At 42.9% G+C, this 16,868-nt stretch overlaps 2 protein-coding genes across 2 annotated transcripts; both read left to right on the forward strand.

Annotated features, from left to right (window-relative positions):
* The first annotated feature begins 7,728 nt into the window (after window positions 1-7,728).
* Window positions 7,729-8,496, forward strand: LOC139355146 (uncharacterized). The gene has a single exon (XM_070999481.1). It carries the CDS (start codon window positions 7,729-7,731, stop codon window positions 8,494-8,496), a length of 768 nt encoding a protein of 255 aa, XP_070855582.1.
* Window positions 8,497-9,149: 653 nt separating this feature from the next.
* LOC139355147 (uncharacterized) lies at window positions 9,150-9,629 on the forward strand. The gene has a single exon (XM_070999482.1). The coding sequence runs from the start codon at window positions 9,150-9,152 to the stop codon at window positions 9,627-9,629; it is 480 nt and encodes a 159-aa protein (XP_070855583.1).
* The last annotated feature ends 7,239 nt before the right edge of the window (window positions 9,630-16,868 follow it).

Here is a 16,868-nt window from a genome sequence, read left to right on the forward strand (position 1 = left end):
CAGATTCGATTTTTGTTGGACAAATGAACCAGTGGCAGGGTTCAGCTGGAAGACGTTTCTGAGATGTAAAGCAAAAGTTTCGGCTCTATCTTCGTCGCTGCGGACCCAGCTGCAAAATGAATTGCTTATCAGTGACTGTTTCGATTGGAGAGCTCAGATTTGGGTGAGCCCTCCACAGAGGATGTTTTGTACTGGTTGGCGAAAGTGTTTTAATGTTCCGCAGCTGTGCACTTTCTGTTTCTTGCCTTAGAGCTCGATTTAGTGTGCGAGTGGGTTCCTTAAGACGTTGTTTTGATGACGGCGATCTGTTGGTTTGCCAGGCACGTCGCAGGCGCCTCTTTTCTAGGACTAGCCGTTCAATTTGCAAATTTGTTTTGAAGTGGTTGGTTTGCACGGCCCTGCCTTGTGGTGTTGAGATAGTGGCTGCCTCCACGAATACTTCTTCAGGAGCATCGGTAGAGCAGTCGATGTCCGCTTCGATGTTGAGGTGAGGGGTTAATTTGATGTGTGAGCTTACATACTTTTTATGTTTTAACCAGTTGCTTCTGTGCGACGTGAGCCTGAGGGGGTGATCTGTAGTTTTTGTGCCTCTAAGAAGAGTAATTAGCACTGGCGAATGGTCTGGCGACAGGTCCGAAAGCGCTTTGGCGCTTATTATATTACGGGGAATGTTTCTTGTCACCGCAAAATCTATTAGGTCTGGAACTTTCCTGAGGTCTGTTGGCCAGTATGTGGGGCTGTCAGGGAAAACATAGTCTAATTAGTTGTTCGGTTTTGTAACTGCATCACAAGGCGTGATCCCCAGTACGTGTGTTTGGCATTATAGTCCCCTGCAGCTATAAAGCGGTCTCCAAGCAAGTTGTAGAAGTCCATGAATTGTCCTTCAGAAATTGTAAGGCGAGGCGGACAGTAGACAGCGGCTATGGTGAGGGTTCCGTTGCCTGACTGCACTTTGATAGACGTGGCTTGTAAGTAATTAGTTGCAAATCTTTGCTGAAAGTGGTGCTTGATGCGTTCCCTGATTAAGATGCCGGTTCCGCCATGGGCTTTACCATCTGGATGGTCTGTGCGGTAGAAAGTGTAGCCTCTTATTTGGAAGTTGTATTTGTTTGTGAGGTGCGTCTTTACCAGTAGCATAATGTCGATATGATTATCATTCAGGAACTGTGATACTTTAAGGTTGTGCCGTTAAACGCCATTGGCGTTCCACATTGTTATTTGTAGATTTGCAATCTGTTTTTTGGACTGCTTAGCTGCAAGTAGCTGTAACACCATGTTCTGGTTTTTAACCAGTGTTTGCGTGGTCGTTTTCATGAATGACATGAATTCCATCATACTTTGTTGCATGCTGACCATCATAGATTCCAGAGTGCTTTGTGACTATACTTGGATCTGCTGAGCGTTTCTTAGATTAGATGCAGCCGTGCCGAAAAATACTTCCGGCGTCGTACGCGAGTAAGTGTACGCATTTTCGCTATTCTGATGACGCGTTGCTGTCACTTTTCGCATGCGGTTAACGCATTTTTTTCTTTTTGGGGTCTTCTTTGTTGGGAGGGCAAGTAGCCGATTTGTGGAAGTCTTCACAAGCTACACAAACTGTTCGAAGTGAACAGTATGCCCTTGTGTGTCTATACTCCTGATAATGTGTGCATTGCACTGCGCCGTCCCTTTTATGTGGCTCTTCAACGTTGATTCTTCGGTGCAATAAGTATTGCAGGTTATAAATGGGGTGCACTTAATTTTTCGTCAAGACTCTGCTGTCTGACTCCAGCTCGACCCTGAAGAGTGGTTGCGGCCCTTTTTTCCTGTTTATAATGTTACTGACGTTCTTTGCAGAAAACCCTTTTTCCTTGAGGGCATCGATAACTTCCGTGGCGGTTACGTCGGGCTCAGTTCCTTTTAGTACCACTTGCAGGCCCTTGCTGCTTTTTAGTTGGTACGTGTAGTAGCTTTTCCCAGCTTCCTCCAGGTATTTGGATACAGCTCGGAAATGTTCTTCAGATTTGGACTTAAGCTTGGTTTCATGGATATCCCCTTTTGATACCGGAACAACATGAAAGTTTCCGTCCACGGTCAGCGCAACAATTTTTTTGACCAGGGCGTTCGAGATTTTCTCCTTAAAGTAAATTGGTGGGGGCTTAGGTTTCGGTTGGGTCTCCTGAGCCTGTTCTGGTTCATTTTCAGCTAAAAGCGCAAATCTATTGCTGTTGGATCTCCCGGGTAACTTGTTTTCCATTTGGACACGGCTTATTTTTGACTTGTTACCTACCGCGGTATTCTGCGGGCTAAGCTTACGCCTGATATGGATGAACCGATCTAGTCCGGTCTGTATTGTTTTGGTTTTGATTTAGAGCTGCGGTTGCAGTCGATTCCGAATAGATAGATAGATTCTCGAAATGGACGGAACCAGTGCTGCTGCGCAGTGCGACAGCCGAGTCGCTTAGGAAAGCATTTAGGGAGCGCATAATCGCAAGGTACGAGTTCCCGAAAGTGGTCATAACGGACAACGGAGTGCAGTTTGCGAGCCGCATCTTCAAAAGTTTCCTGGCTGAAAAGTTTCTCGCTGCGAAACTAGCCCCGAGGTTCGATGGTCCTTACCAGGTTGTAGATTTCGTCTCTCCGGTGATCTGCAAAATACGCCACATACATAAAAAGAAAAAGCGGACTATCCACATTGGCAAGCTTAAGTAAACCCAGACACAAGGGCGGATCCAGACCGCAAGGCAACAGGATTCAGCGTCAGACATTTGGCAGAGTCATCCGTGATCACGCCAGGCGGAAAGGACATACTTGGAATACGGCACAAAGACACGATCAGGATTTTACATAGATCCAGACTGCGAGGCAACAGGATTTTGCGTCAGGCCTAAGCGAGAGTCATCCATACGCCACGCAGAAAGGACAATCATAAAGATTCGGCATAAGAACACGATAAAAGGTGTAGGCTGACCCCGACGACGAGGCAACGATTTCAGTGTCGGGCGCGGGACAGAGTCAACCGATTACGCCACGTAGAAGGGAGTAGTCTCGAAAGGAGGCAAGCAACACAAGACGCGCAGTCCAGACATACACAGAAGCATCCGGAAATTCTATACGGAGTTCGCCGGAAGAGCTCGTCTAGTTATTACCTGAGGAAAGGGTGGACGGTGCAGATTCAAATATATCCAGCTGGTCACACAAGACAGAAACACGCATCGCACCAATTAAACCCTGGAATGAAAGAGAAATAAATGTCTGTCCAACCAAAAGTGCAACTCACCACCACAGAAAAGCCCTGCTGCAAACGAGGACCAAACGGTATTTGAAGCCGCTGGGGCTATTGTACTTTAGCGTAAGGACAACGAACGGCATAGGCTGGTAGGAGCGGAAATAAAAGAAAGACAAGAACTAATCAACCTAAAGCTGTACTGGCAAAAACAATATTGCCAATTCACCATTGCCAAGGGAAGGGGGCGATTCGAGTAGTAGGCGGTCGATTGTGGACGAAAGTGGAGAGCGATGGGCACAAGAAAATACTGGAAATATCGACATAGGGGTAAGCATCGCAACAATGGGTGGCAACGCTTCGCCATCGGTACCGATAGACGATTAACTATCGATCACACACGGATAGTGTGACCAGACGGAGGAACGCCAATAAGAAGGAGAACGCAGTAACAAGCAGCGAGCTGTGGATGATTATCGATATCCTAGTGGAAACAAATGAGGTATCGGCACGGGAGATTTACATTCGTCTGCAGGCGCAGAGAAAGGGCATGCAAACTTGATCGAGACCCGGCGCTGTGGAACTCAGGATAGAGCTATGAGCGTCGCGCGGCCTCAAGGAATCAACGAGGGAGCGTCAAGGCAGCGCCGATGGAGTCATCGAGAACGTTGCGGAGCATCAAGGAAGCAACTAGGGAGCTTCGAAGGAGCGCTAAGGGAATCACCAGAGCGTCCCAAGGACTTAAAGACTGCAGGATACACGAGGATTATAGCCGGAGAGGATGAACTAGCTTATTTTGTTTCGCGGAAAAAGGGGGGAAAGTGAGGAGTTGAAAAACTCCCCACACAGTAACCTGCCGGCTACCAGACACGCTGCGAATTAGTGCGAAGTAACGGCATGGTCAAGATAAGAGTTTGGAGAAAGAGAATTTGGAGAACGAAAGGTTGGAGAAAGAGAGTTTGGAGAACTGGAGGTTGGAGAGAGAGAGAGAGAGTGGAGACTTCGATGGCATAGTGAGAGTGCCGTGTGCAAAAGGAAGGAGAAGAAATGCCACATCTCAGAAGCAGGTCGGCGCACCCTCGTGCCAAGGCATCGGACTCCAGATGGTAGCCGTGGGTCTAGGACAAAGAGGCCAAAGAGGCGGATCCGTCAGAGTCGAGCATAGAGTCCTGCGACGAGGAACTGTGAACTCGAGGGGATACTTTTCTAGACCAAGTGTGGTTTGCTCGACTGAGCCGGACCTGGCGCGAAGGACGAGCCATTGGATTTGTGGTTTCGAACGGTGTTGTCCTGGAGAGCTCAGCGATTACCTGCGAAGTCCCGGAATAGCAACCAACCAAAACCCTGAGGCCAGAAAACCACACTACCAGCCAGAAAAGGAGATCTGTCGACCGGCTGAGGCATTCAAGAGGCCTTGTCTTGGAGAGGCCCAACGGTTCAGCAAGTCCCGGAACGGCTATCGTTCAAGACCTCAAGGGGCAGAGACCACGATACGTCGAGTACCGCCGCCAGCAAGATAAGGAGGTTTCAAGAGGCGTTGTCTTGGAGAGCTCAGCGATTACCAGCCAAAGCCCGAAACTGCAACCGACCAAAGTACCACAGCAAGCAAGATAAGGAGCAGAACAGGGGTCATTGGCAGCGACATCAGTAGACATCATCGACAGCCACGTCACAATCGGCGCGAAGAAATCATTGCGGAGCGCAGGAACGTCACGGACGTCAAGCAATAGGGTGAGGCTGGGGTGGAACGTTCGTCTGCGCTAGGCGTAAAGCGAAGTGAACTGATAGGCAGCTTCCTGGAGTTAGCCTTGACTGTCAGCGCCAACTGAGCAAGACCCTAGTGGGACCGAGGCACCTGTTCACCTTAGTCTGAGAACGGTGACGCTTCCCTAAGACCGCAAGGCCGATCTCTCTGCGAGTCCAAGGCGAGCCCAAGTTCTATGGAGCTAGCCATATGAATCTGGCAGCGAGCAGACCAACAAAAATCAGTTCGTTACAATATTTTTGTTTCTTTTTAGACTTTGTATTGCAGCTAATAACTATTACTTTGGGATGTAAGGCTAGCTATCAAAGTTTGGGATTAATTTATTATAGGACCTTAGACACAATCGATACCTACATAAGATGAAAGAATAAGAAAAAAGGAAATTTTTCTTTCTATTACACTAGTTAATGTGCTCTTAAAATCTGTCAACATGAATCGAGACTGTTTATCAAAACAGCTCTTAAGCAGCGTTTAAATTGCTCGTAAACAACTATTAGGGTTCTTTTAATTTCATAATAACTTGTACAATCACAGGACACCTCTTTTCCCAACATGATCGGACATGTTTATATGTATGTATAAACAGCTCAACGAAACAGCACCACGAATCAGGAAACTACGCTACTATTTTGGACAAGGATGCCTAACTCATTATCCCCTTTTGAAGAATATTCTTTGAATACTTATTTATTAACACCTATCCTTGGTGAGATCAATGGCAGATCAATGTGAGTTGGTCAGCGGTATGTCTCGCGAGGACGCTCCAAGTTTATTATTTAATCATACAAATATATATGACGCAATATCACTTAATATTAATAAATTGGAAACTCTATTGGTAAATTAATAAAATTGTAAGATATATTATGAAAATTATTTGAATGCGATTAATGAATAATTTTCTGAAATAAATATTTTTGAAAATATGAATATTAGAATTATGTATTATTCTTGGGATATTATCACAAAACAAAATGATAATATATTTCTCACTGTAAGCTAAATGATTTTTTCAATTTAATTATAATGATGAAATTAACCCCAAAACCAGTTTTTGAAATTTTTTAACATTGATTTAAAGGAAAGAGGTGAATTACAGATACATTGAAAGTCAGTTCTATGACGTTGTAAACCCGTGTTGAATTAACCATCCTTGTTAAAAATTGGTATTCACCGGTGGAAATCTGTGAGATCAATACAATAGAAAATTAAACTACAAATTATAGGTAAATCTTGATTTTCAGAGTCTGATATCTTCGATTATATTGTGCTAGCTACATATCATGAGTCAGTGTCTGCGATTTGGGGTGATTAATAATCTCATAAGGTTAGGTTAGGTTAGGTACGTGTGGTTGGAGACTAGATAACTAATCCCCCCAGATTTTTTTCACTAGCTCATGGGCTATTTGTTTTCACGAAATACTTCGTTCTTTAGTTAAGCAAACGCGCTTTGGGAGAGTTTGATTTGGTATCTTATACTTTCTGGTAAAAAGCATTAGTTCGGTCTTTTCTGAGCTAACTCCCAGTCCAGTAGATATGGCTGTCTCCATCAGATTGAAAAGAGTCATCCGCGTAGGCTACCACTTTAGTGCCCGCTTTTTCTAGAAGTGATAGTAGTTTGATGATCACTATACCCCTTCGAAGAGATGAGAGTACACCCTCTTGTGGGGTTCCTCTGCTGACATTCCTGGTCGAGTGAGCTGATTCCATAGTGGAGTACACTACTCTGCTGGTAAGCATGGTGTGTATGAGTCCCACTATGGGCCGCTCAATGACCAGTTCAGTCAGAGCGCCAGTGATAGCCGTTGGGGTGACGTGGTTGACGGCGCCTTCTATGTCTAGAAACGCTGCCAAAGAGTATTCCTTATTGCTACTACTTACTAAATACTAGAGAGTGGAGGGCGGAATCTGTTGATCTGCCTTTTACGGTACGCAAGGCTTGGGTTGATGGCTAGCCTGATATGGATGTCAATTAGCCATCCCAGGGTCTTCACCAAGAAGGAAGAGAGACCTTTCGGGCGGAAGTCCTTTGGGTTGGTGTGGGAGGGTATGCCGGCTTTCGGAATAAAAATTACTTTAACGTCCAGTCACCTTGTTGTAATGTGGTTTACAAGGCAGCCGTGAAAGATGGCTGTCAGCCGGGGTAGGGATATATCTAGTGTCCGTTGTAGTTGGGCCGGAAAGAACCTTAAAAGAGCTTACAAGAGAAAATATCCCACTTAATGCAGTCAGGGTTTGAGATGTTGTCTATGCTCTGGTCGTCAAGGTTATCCTCTATGTAGAGGTCCTCCACTGCTTGGGTGTTTTAAGGGAAATGGGTGTCTAACAGGAGTTCAAGGGTTTCCTGACTGTTTTCCTTAAAGCTGTCAGCATTGGTTTTTCGGTAGCCAATGGATTCAGGAGATTTTGCTAAAATTCTTCTGAGTCTGGATGCCTCCACAGTAGATTCTATGCTACTAAAGAAATTAGACCTTGCTCTTCGCATTGATATTCTTATTTCCTTTTTGTATATGCTAAGTGTTATATAGAACATATTTAGTATATGTCGTATGTTAAGCTTTCGATCGATATCTTTGCCTGTGACAGTGTAAACAGTGACGGCCACACTTTGAATAAAACCATGCTGGAATACATTACATATTGGCGACGAGAAAAACGAATTCCTTAAGTTTTAAGGTTAACCACGCATATTTTACAAAGTGAATAACATCCTTGTATTACAAGGACGGAAAAGTTGTATGTACCACACCAAAGCCAAATGCCTGACAATAAGCCAAAGCTCGAAGACGCTCAAGTTCCGGCAATGGCTCAGTCTAACCTCACCATCATGCAGGCTGTGAATTTTCCAGAATTCGTACCGAGCGAATCCACGTGGCAGATGTGGCTAGAGCGTTTGGAGGTGTATTTCACAGAAGTGGCGATCACGTTGGACGACTCCAAAAAGGCGACATTACGGAAGTCAGTTGGCTCGGAAGCCTATTGTGCATTACACAGTCTCTGCAGTCCAGAATTACCGACAAGTAAAACATACAAAGAACTATGCGTTATGGTACACACCCAGTATACACCGCCAACAATCACATTCTACGAACGCAGGCAATTTCATCTGGCTCGTAATCTCGCTGAAGAATCGGTGGCAGCGTGGTTTGCAAGGGTAAAAAAGCTAGCGCTCAGCTGCACTTTTGGACAGCATCTAGAAGTATTTGTTCTAGACAAGTTCATCGTTGGAATGTCCAACGAGCTGTTTGAAAGATGTTGCGAGGAAGACGGGAGTATATCCCTGGATGCGGCACTGAGGAAGGCGTTACTGTACGAGACCAAGTTGGCGTCTAAGGCGTGTACGATGGTCAATTTCGTAAACAAGTCGCACCATACGCAAGTGGCGAAAGGCAAAAAGCGGCAGCCATGTTCAAAATGCGGATGGCGAAATCATTCATCACAGGAGTGGAAATACAAGGACAGTACTTGTCATAATTGTGGCAAAATTGGACATCTGGCAACTGTATGCAAATCAACTTCCTTGTAACCTGATCCCTGTAGATCTATTTCGAGAAATGAAAACGCCCAAGTTAAAATCTTGCGAAACACCTTATGTAAATTATAATGGTCACCCGATAAGGATTCTGGGTGAGTTTGTTGCACAAATTCAATTCAAAGACACCTATGCCAATTCTATTTTTGTCGTGACCCAGTCTAAAAATATGCCTCTATTAGGAAGATCCTTTTTACGAGCATTCACCTTCGAATTATGTCAAGTCAATGCTAGTAGATCAAATTCAAAACGACTTTTCTTCAGTTTTTTCAGATGAATTAGGAGCGTTTCACGGTGAAACAGTCAAGCTTCGACTTTCGGAAGAAGCTAAATCTATCTTTTACAAGCCGAGACCCTTACCATTTATGTGGAAGTCAAAGGTAGAGCAAATGATAAGAAAGCTGGTAGACCAGGGCATGCTTGAGCAAGTAGATAGTTCAGATTGGGCGACCCCTCTTGTTCCCATACTGAAACGTAATGGTGAATTGAGGGTTTGCGCAGACTAAAAAGTTACCAATAATAAATATCTTAATGACTCCAAAAAGGCGACATTACGGAAGTCAGTTGGCTCGGAAGCCTATTGTGCATTACACAGTCTCTGCAGTCCAGAATTACCGACAAGTAAAACATACAAAGAACTATGCGTTATGGTACACACCCAGTATACACCGCCAACAATCACATTCTACGAACGCAGGCAATTTCATCTGGCTCGTAATCTCGCTGAAGAATCGGTGGCAGCGTGGTTTGCAAGGGTAAAAAAGCTAGCGCTCAGCTGCACTTTTGGACAGCATCTAGAAGTATTTGTTCTAGACAAGTTCATCGTTGGAATGTCCAACGAGCTGTTTGAAAGATGTTGCGAGGAAGACGGGAGTATATCCCTGGATGCGGCACTGAGGAAGGCGTTACTGTACGAGACCAAGTTGGCGTCTAAGGCGTGTACGATGGTCAATTTCGTAAACAAGTCGCACCATACGCAAGTGGCGAAAGGCAAAAAGCGGCAGCCATGTTCAAAATGCGGATGGCGAAATCATTCATCACAGGAGTGGAAATACAAGGACAGTACTTGTCATAATTGTGGCAAAATTGGACATCTGGCAACTGTATGCAAATCAACTTCCTTGTAACCTGATCCCTGTAGATCTATTTCGAGAAATGAAAACGCCCAAGTTAAAATCTTGCGAAACACCTTATGTAAATTATAATGGTCACCCGATAAGGATTCTGGGTGAGTTTGTTGCACAAATTCAATTCAAAGACACCTATGCCAATTCTATTTTTGTCGTGACCCAGTCTAAAAATATGCCTCTATTAGGAAGATCCTTTTTACGAGCATTCACCTTCGAATTATGTCAAGTCAATGCTAGTAGATCAAATTCAAAACGACTTTTCTTCAGTTTTTTCAGATGAATTAGGAGCGTTTCACGGTGAAACAGTCAAGCTTCGACTTTCGGAAGAAGCTAAATCTATCTTTTACAAGCCGAGACCCTTACCATTTATGTGGAAGTCAAAGGTAGAGCAAATGATAAGAAAGCTGGTAGACCAGGGCATGCTTGAGCAAGTAGATAGTTCAGATTGGGCGACCCCTCTTGTTCCCATACTGAAACGTAATGGTGAATTGAGGGTTTGCGCAGACTAAAAAGTTACCAATAATAAATATCTTAATGAGTTTAGGTACCCGCTTCCAAGAATTGACGAGATATTCGCTGCATTACAGGGAGGCCAACGTTTTACAAAGGTGGACTTATCCCAAGCATACAATCAGTTATAATTTGATCAGGAGTCTCAGTCATTATGCACGTGGAGCACACATGTAGGAATTTTTAAGGTCAAAAGATTTCCATTTGGAATTAAAACTGCAGCATCCATATTCCAAAAGACAATGGAATCTTTGCTTCGAAACATTCCTTATGTTGTCATTTATCAAGATGACATAACCATCATTGGTTTAGATTTGAAATCTCATGTAGACACATTAAAAAATGTTTTAGGAAAGCTAAAGTTAGCAGGTTTACAATTAAATAAAGAAAAGTGCATGTTTTTCAAAAACAAGATTAAATATTTGGGGTTGAATATTGACAAGGACGGTCTCAGCAAAAACAAGGAACGAGTTTCGTGTGTGCTGAACGCACCAAATCCAAGAAACATTTCTGAAGTTCGTGCATTCACCGGAATGGTAAGCTAATATTCCAAGTTTATAGATAGATTTTTCGAGAAAATGGAACCGATTTATCAGCTTCTTAGAAAAGGTGTAGAGTTCAAATGGACGAATCAATGTCAAAATGCCTATCAACAGATTATAGAAGATGTTGCATCTGATCATGTGTTGGTACACTTCAATCCAGAATTGGAAATAGTTTTAACCACAGATGCGTCTAATACAGCAGTAGCAGGTATTCTTTCACACAAGTTCGAAGACGGTTCTTTAAAACCAATAGCTTTTGTTTCATGAGCCCTTCAGTCGAGTGAACGAAATTACAGCACTGTGGAAAAGGAGGCGTTAGCAATTGTCTTTTCCGTTAACAAACTTCGCCAGTATCTACTGGGCAACAGATTTACGTTGCGTACTGATCACAAGCCTCTACTTACTATATTTGGCGAGTGAAAAGGATTGCCTGTAATGGCGTCAGCTCGAATACAAAGATGTGCTTTAAACTAATCAGGGTTTGATTATAGTGTACAATATGTCAAGGATCAGTGAATGAGGCAGATAGTTTATCGAGAATTCCGCAAGTTCCATTAACACAGACACAGACTGAAGAGTGCAGTTATGTGAACTTCGTAACTTAACATAATCATTTAAACTTAACTTTTCAATGCATAGCCAGACTGTCCCGACGTGATCCTACATTTTCGAAAGTAATAAAGGCAATAGAACATGGTACCATTCAATCCTTGGGCAAGGAGTTTCAACCCTTCATTCAGAAACACACAGAGATATCAATTGAATACGGCTGTTTAATGTGGGGATATCGGTGGCCAGGGTTAGACAAGGACATAGAGTACATGATTAGCAAATGCGATCCATGTCAAAAACTCATGGATAGTCCCAGCAATAGTGCTTTAATTCCATGGAGCCCTGAAGACTCAGTATGGAAACGAATTCATGTTGATTTTGCTGGGCCTATCAGAAATCATTACTTCATGGTTGTGGTCGACTCGTATTCGAAATGGAGCGAAGTTGTTATCACAAAACAAAATACAAGTATCTTTACAGTGGAAAAGTTAAGAGAAATGTTTTGTAGGTATGGATTAATAGATGTTTTAGTCACTGATAACGGGCGTCAATTTAAATCGCAGGAGTTTAAAACGTTCACGGAAATAAATGAAATAAAACATGTTTTAACCGCTCCAGGTCATCATTCCACGAACGGACAGGCAGAGATTTTCGTTAAGGTCTTAAAAAAATCCATTCTAGCAACATTTGATAAGGACTGTCACGGAAGTTCAGAAACCATTACAAACAGATTCTTAGCAGACTATCGAAATTCACCTCATTGTACAACGGGAGAAACCCCAGCAAAGCTTTTCTTTGGTAAAGTCTAAAAACTAGATTTGATCTCATGAGTCCACCCACAGTCAGTTCAAGAATTTTGAAACAGCAAGAAAAAAGCATAAAAAGTTATAAAGGGAATCGTCTAGAATCATTCAATCAGGGACAAAAAGTATACATTCGGGACTACACGAATCCAAGTAAGGCATCTTGGTCTCAGGCAACAATAGACAAGAGCTTAGGATCCCGAACATATTTGTGCAACATTGCTCACAACCACAGAATAAAGCGGCACACCGATCAAATCCGAGCTCCCTAGGATAACACAAAACGGATGGAAAATACGGATCAGGTTCACAAATGTGCGCAAGTGTGGAATAATACTGATACACAAAATGAGGAATCTAAAGTATGTGTGGATTCTTCCTCTAGAAGCCCAATTAGGAGTATAACACCCAAATGAAGCCTTAGACCCCGATTGGAGGGAAAGGTCGTTAAGCAATGAATTAGAATTGCAAGCATTCAAATATAAGAATCATTAATGAATTGAAATTGAAAATATGAAGAAAACCTTTAGAAGCGAACCTTTAGAAGCACATATTTAGTACATATCGTACGTTAAGCTTTCAAACGATTTCTTTGCCTGTGTAATCGATATAAGAGATCTTGGTACTAAAAGTGGCGACCACACTTTGAATAAAACAATGCTGCAATACATTACACTAAGCTTTGTAAGGTATAAGTTCCAGGAAGACTTGCTGTTGTTGTATTTAGCTCTATTGAAGTAAGTTCTGCACTCTCTTTCAAGGTTCGCCAGGGTTGTGTTCTACCGTGGCGGCTTGTGCTTTGCTTTGACTGTTCTGCTTGGGCAAGCCCTTTTTATTGCCTCACCGCAAATTTCAGTAAAAGTATTAACTAGGTTTTCTAATTCTTGACCGTTGAGCACGTGCGTCGGTGGAATGTGTAAGTTTCTATTGAGGAGATTTTTGTAGTATCCCAGTTGGTTAATCTTAGATTAGAAATGTTCTCGGCGGGAGGACAGTCTAGAATTATTGTAAATTCTATGTATCGGTGGTCTCAGAATGAGTGTTCGATCCCCACCTTCCACGCTTCTATCAGGTTAAGTAGGGGGTAAGACTTCCCTCCTATTTCTACTGATGAAAGTTCATTACCTTTGTTGCAGATTAATAGATTTGATTGAAGGAGATAGTCGTAAAGTAACTCACCCCTTTCGTTTGTGTTTGTACTTCCCCATTGCGTGCGGTGTGAGTTAGCGTCCCCTCCCACGATGAGTTCCTTAGATGAGTGTGCATGTATGAGTTGTTGTGTTGTGGTGTTTGGTCGTAGAAGCGAAGCTGCACCTTGTGAAACCCGTAATTCGGCCTGTTCTGTTGCGATGCGAGGGGTTCCAAGCAGGCCTGGTTCAGGAGGATTACCACGCTCATGGTGACGCGCTCGGTTTCTCCACCTTAACCACCTTCCAACCATCTGTCGGAAGCTTCGGGTTGAACCTACTTAGCATGCTGAGGATAGCTCCTGGCTCCGAGGGTTCAGACAGCAGCCACACCCTCGCTCTCGGTCGAGACGGGATGTCTAGAGCCTCACAAACTGCCAGCTTGGCCTCGGGGAAGACCTCGGCGTTCTTGTTGATGGCAGCCGTGTAAAGCGCTGCCGATCTTTCGTCCTCAACTTTACAATGCCCTGGTACCACCCTGCATCTGTTCAATCGGGTGTCGGACCTGGGTTCTCGTCCAGCACTTTCAAGGCCACTGACGCAAGGGCCCGTCTAACCAGACTCCATTGGTTCCTAGGAATCCTTCCGCCAGTGATTTTCCGATCCTTTACGGCAAAGGACCTCGACCATGTGCTGCGGTTAGTGGTTTTGGCCTTTTTGCTCGCTGGTTGCGCTGCTTCCATCGACCTCCCGCTTGTTGCTATTGCTGGTGGTCATAGCGATGTTAAAGTCTGGGATAACCGCCAGGCTAACCAGGCTATATCTTCTTGGATTTTCTGGTAATCCAATTTTGACGTTTATTCCTCCCGTTTGTGGTTGGTGGCTAGCCGTTTGAGGATTCGGAATGCTTTCTTGCGTTCAAGAGGTCCAGCCTGGTTAGGTGGTGTCCTCCTGAATTCCTTGGTCCTGGTGCTCACCACAAGATCAGCTTTTGCGCTCCCCTCAGGTTGGATTAGCTGGTTAGCCACTCCTACGCTGGCGGGAGGCTTGGGCTGGTATTTTTGGTGTTTTGGGCTTACACGCTGGATTGTTCGCTGGCCTTGGCAGGGGTTGAAGTCACGTGGATTTAGGCTTTCGGAGCAGTTCTCTTGCTCGACTTAACGTCGCTGGTTGCGACTTCCGACTTTTTAAGAGTGTCGGGCTCTTGTTTGGTGTTGTTGTTGTTTTTTTGTTATTTAATTTCTCCATAATAAAATCCCACGAGCTGCGGAGAAGGGACAGGTCCATCCGGGCAGAGATCCGCTGTACGAGGGTAAGGCTGACTTAGAACAGGGGGTTGCCACTTTCCTGCGCTCACCGTTTGAGACTGAATTATTTGATGCCTCGGGCTCCCAGCCAGATTGACTCTCGGCACGGTACGAGTGACATCTTAGTAGGGAAGAGGTAGGTTTAACGTGTGGGAAGGGGTGAGTGTGAGCTATTTGTCGGAGGCGGCAGCACAAGCGCGACGTCGGTACTGCTACGGCGCAGATACCCGCTGACTGTCCGGGGCTACTTATTTACGCTTAATGTTGGGGGCTTGGCGGTAGCCGGGCCGTGTCCAACTTCCACGCTTATTCTTAGCTTACCTGGTGAACCAGGGCGCCGAAAATAATCTGATAAAATGATAAACGTTTAATAACCTACTGTTAAGAAAAGATCAGAAATATAAAGAAAATAAATTAGAGGATGCCATTAAAGAGGGCAATCAGAAGCAGTTGTAAAATTTGTACATTGCCTAGAAGAGAAAAGGGAAAATCATACATTGTGGGTAGTTGGGGCAACCATTTGAAAAGTCAAATCTGGCACAGTGGTGGGTGTGGCTAGGTGTCGAAGCATGAAGTGCATTTTTAAACCAGTTAACATGATGGAAAAAGGATATTAGTTAGAGAAAGATGAAAATTACAGGTAATCGACTTAGCGTCGCCTGTGACCGGTTGTGTTTATCTTGTCAATTTGTCATTAATATCTGTGATACTGGTGCCTTGCTTTGAGATTTAGTCCAACATAACCAGCCGCGCTTGTGTTTTAGATCCTTTGTTTATGTTTAATTGTCTAATTTATTGTAGCTTGTGCATTTTGTTATTGTAACTTATGTTACTCAATAAGTTAGAGACTATCAAACAATTAGTTTTATAGAGTATTTTGATGGAAAATAGAAGTATTGAATTGATAAATTGAAGAAAATGTAGGCAATAATTAGAACTTTTTATTAGTAAAGTGATTTTGTATATCTTAAAAAATATAAAAATATATGTATATTTTAACAAATATTGTGGCAAGCCGATCTGTATAAATTTAATTTATATTTATTCATTTACGTTATAAATAATTAAAGTACAAATCATTTTCTAAATCATTCCAACACAGAGAAAAAAAAATACTAAAACTGGTCATCAGTCGGGTATTTTTGCATATCAATTTTGATCCCTTATGTTGCCATATCATATTCGTATGTTCAAACATATGAAATTGATATTTTCGAACATGTCAATTTGTTATTTTTCATACCAGATTGATATGCGAACATATCAAAGTTGTGACCAAATTGTGGTATTTTTATACCCGTTACTCGTAGAGTAAAAGGGTATACTAGATTCGTCGGAATGTATGTAACAGGCAGAAGGAAGCGTTTCCGACCCCATAAAGCTACGCTATTGAGATTTGGTGTGCAGATTCCTGAGCTTCTTACGCAGCGCAAGTTTGTTTCAGTAGAGTGCCACGCCCACAAACCGCCAAAAACTGTGGCTCCTACAGTTTTGATGCTAGAACAAAAATTTTAACTAAAATGTAAGGCTCTCAACAATACCTATCGATTGACCATAACGCCCATAAACCGCCCACAAACTTAAAAAAATCGTAAATATGAACGTGAATATCTCGGAAACTATCAAAGATAGAGAATTGGGATTTCAGATTTAGATTCCGTAGCCTTATACGCAGCGCAAGTTTGTTACGCGAATATGGCACGCCCACAAGCCGCGAAAACCTGTGACGCCCACAATTTTTTTGCTAGATAAAAAATTTTAACTGAAATGTATTGTTCTCGTCAATACTTATCGATTGGTCCAAAAAAAAATTTGCCATGCCCACTCTAACGCCCATAACGCTTAAATCTGTATACCGCCGGTAGGTGGCGCATTTTAATCTCGCTTTGCTACTTGCATATCTCTATTTAGCTGAGTAACGTATCTGATAGTCGAGGTACTCGACTATAGCGTTCTTCCTTGTTTAATATCTAACTGATGTGCTTTAATTTCAAACTGACTTGCTTTCATATATAACTGATATGCTTTCATATTAAACTGATATACTTTCATATCAGATTGATATGTTTGTAATATCAATATTAATCAGTTTTGTTTTTATTTTTTTACATCTTATAAACTAATAAATATTGAAAACCCATAAGATCGCTGTAAATATTTATTTTTTATATTTTTCGGATCAATTATAAAAATAATTCCAGGACTTAGCAATAAATGACCGATCCACGCTGTACTCGGATGCCTCCAGTGGTGGACGCCAACTTGCCCAGTTCGGCATCGTTATAGTGTCTAATCTAATCTAGAACTAGACAATCATCAAGTAATTACAATTGAAAATGAGATACTTACCATTTGCAAATAAAAATAAACAACTTATGTAAATGTTCCACTT

Source organism: Drosophila suzukii, unplaced genomic scaffold (assembly GCF_043229965.1).
Source record: "Drosophila suzukii unplaced genomic scaffold, CBGP_Dsuzu_IsoJpt1.0 scf_9, whole genome shotgun sequence".
Lineage (NCBI taxonomy): Eukaryota > Metazoa > Arthropoda > Insecta > Diptera > Drosophilidae > Drosophila > Drosophila suzukii.

Coding starts and splice junctions, on each gene's coding strand:
- LOC139355147 (XM_070999482.1), top strand. CDS start 9,150: ATGGTACACACCCAGTATACACCGCCAACAATCACATTCTACGAACGC.
- LOC139355146 (XM_070999481.1), top strand. CDS start 7,729: ATGCCTGACAATAAGCCAAAGCTCGAAGACGCTCAAGTTCCGGCAATG.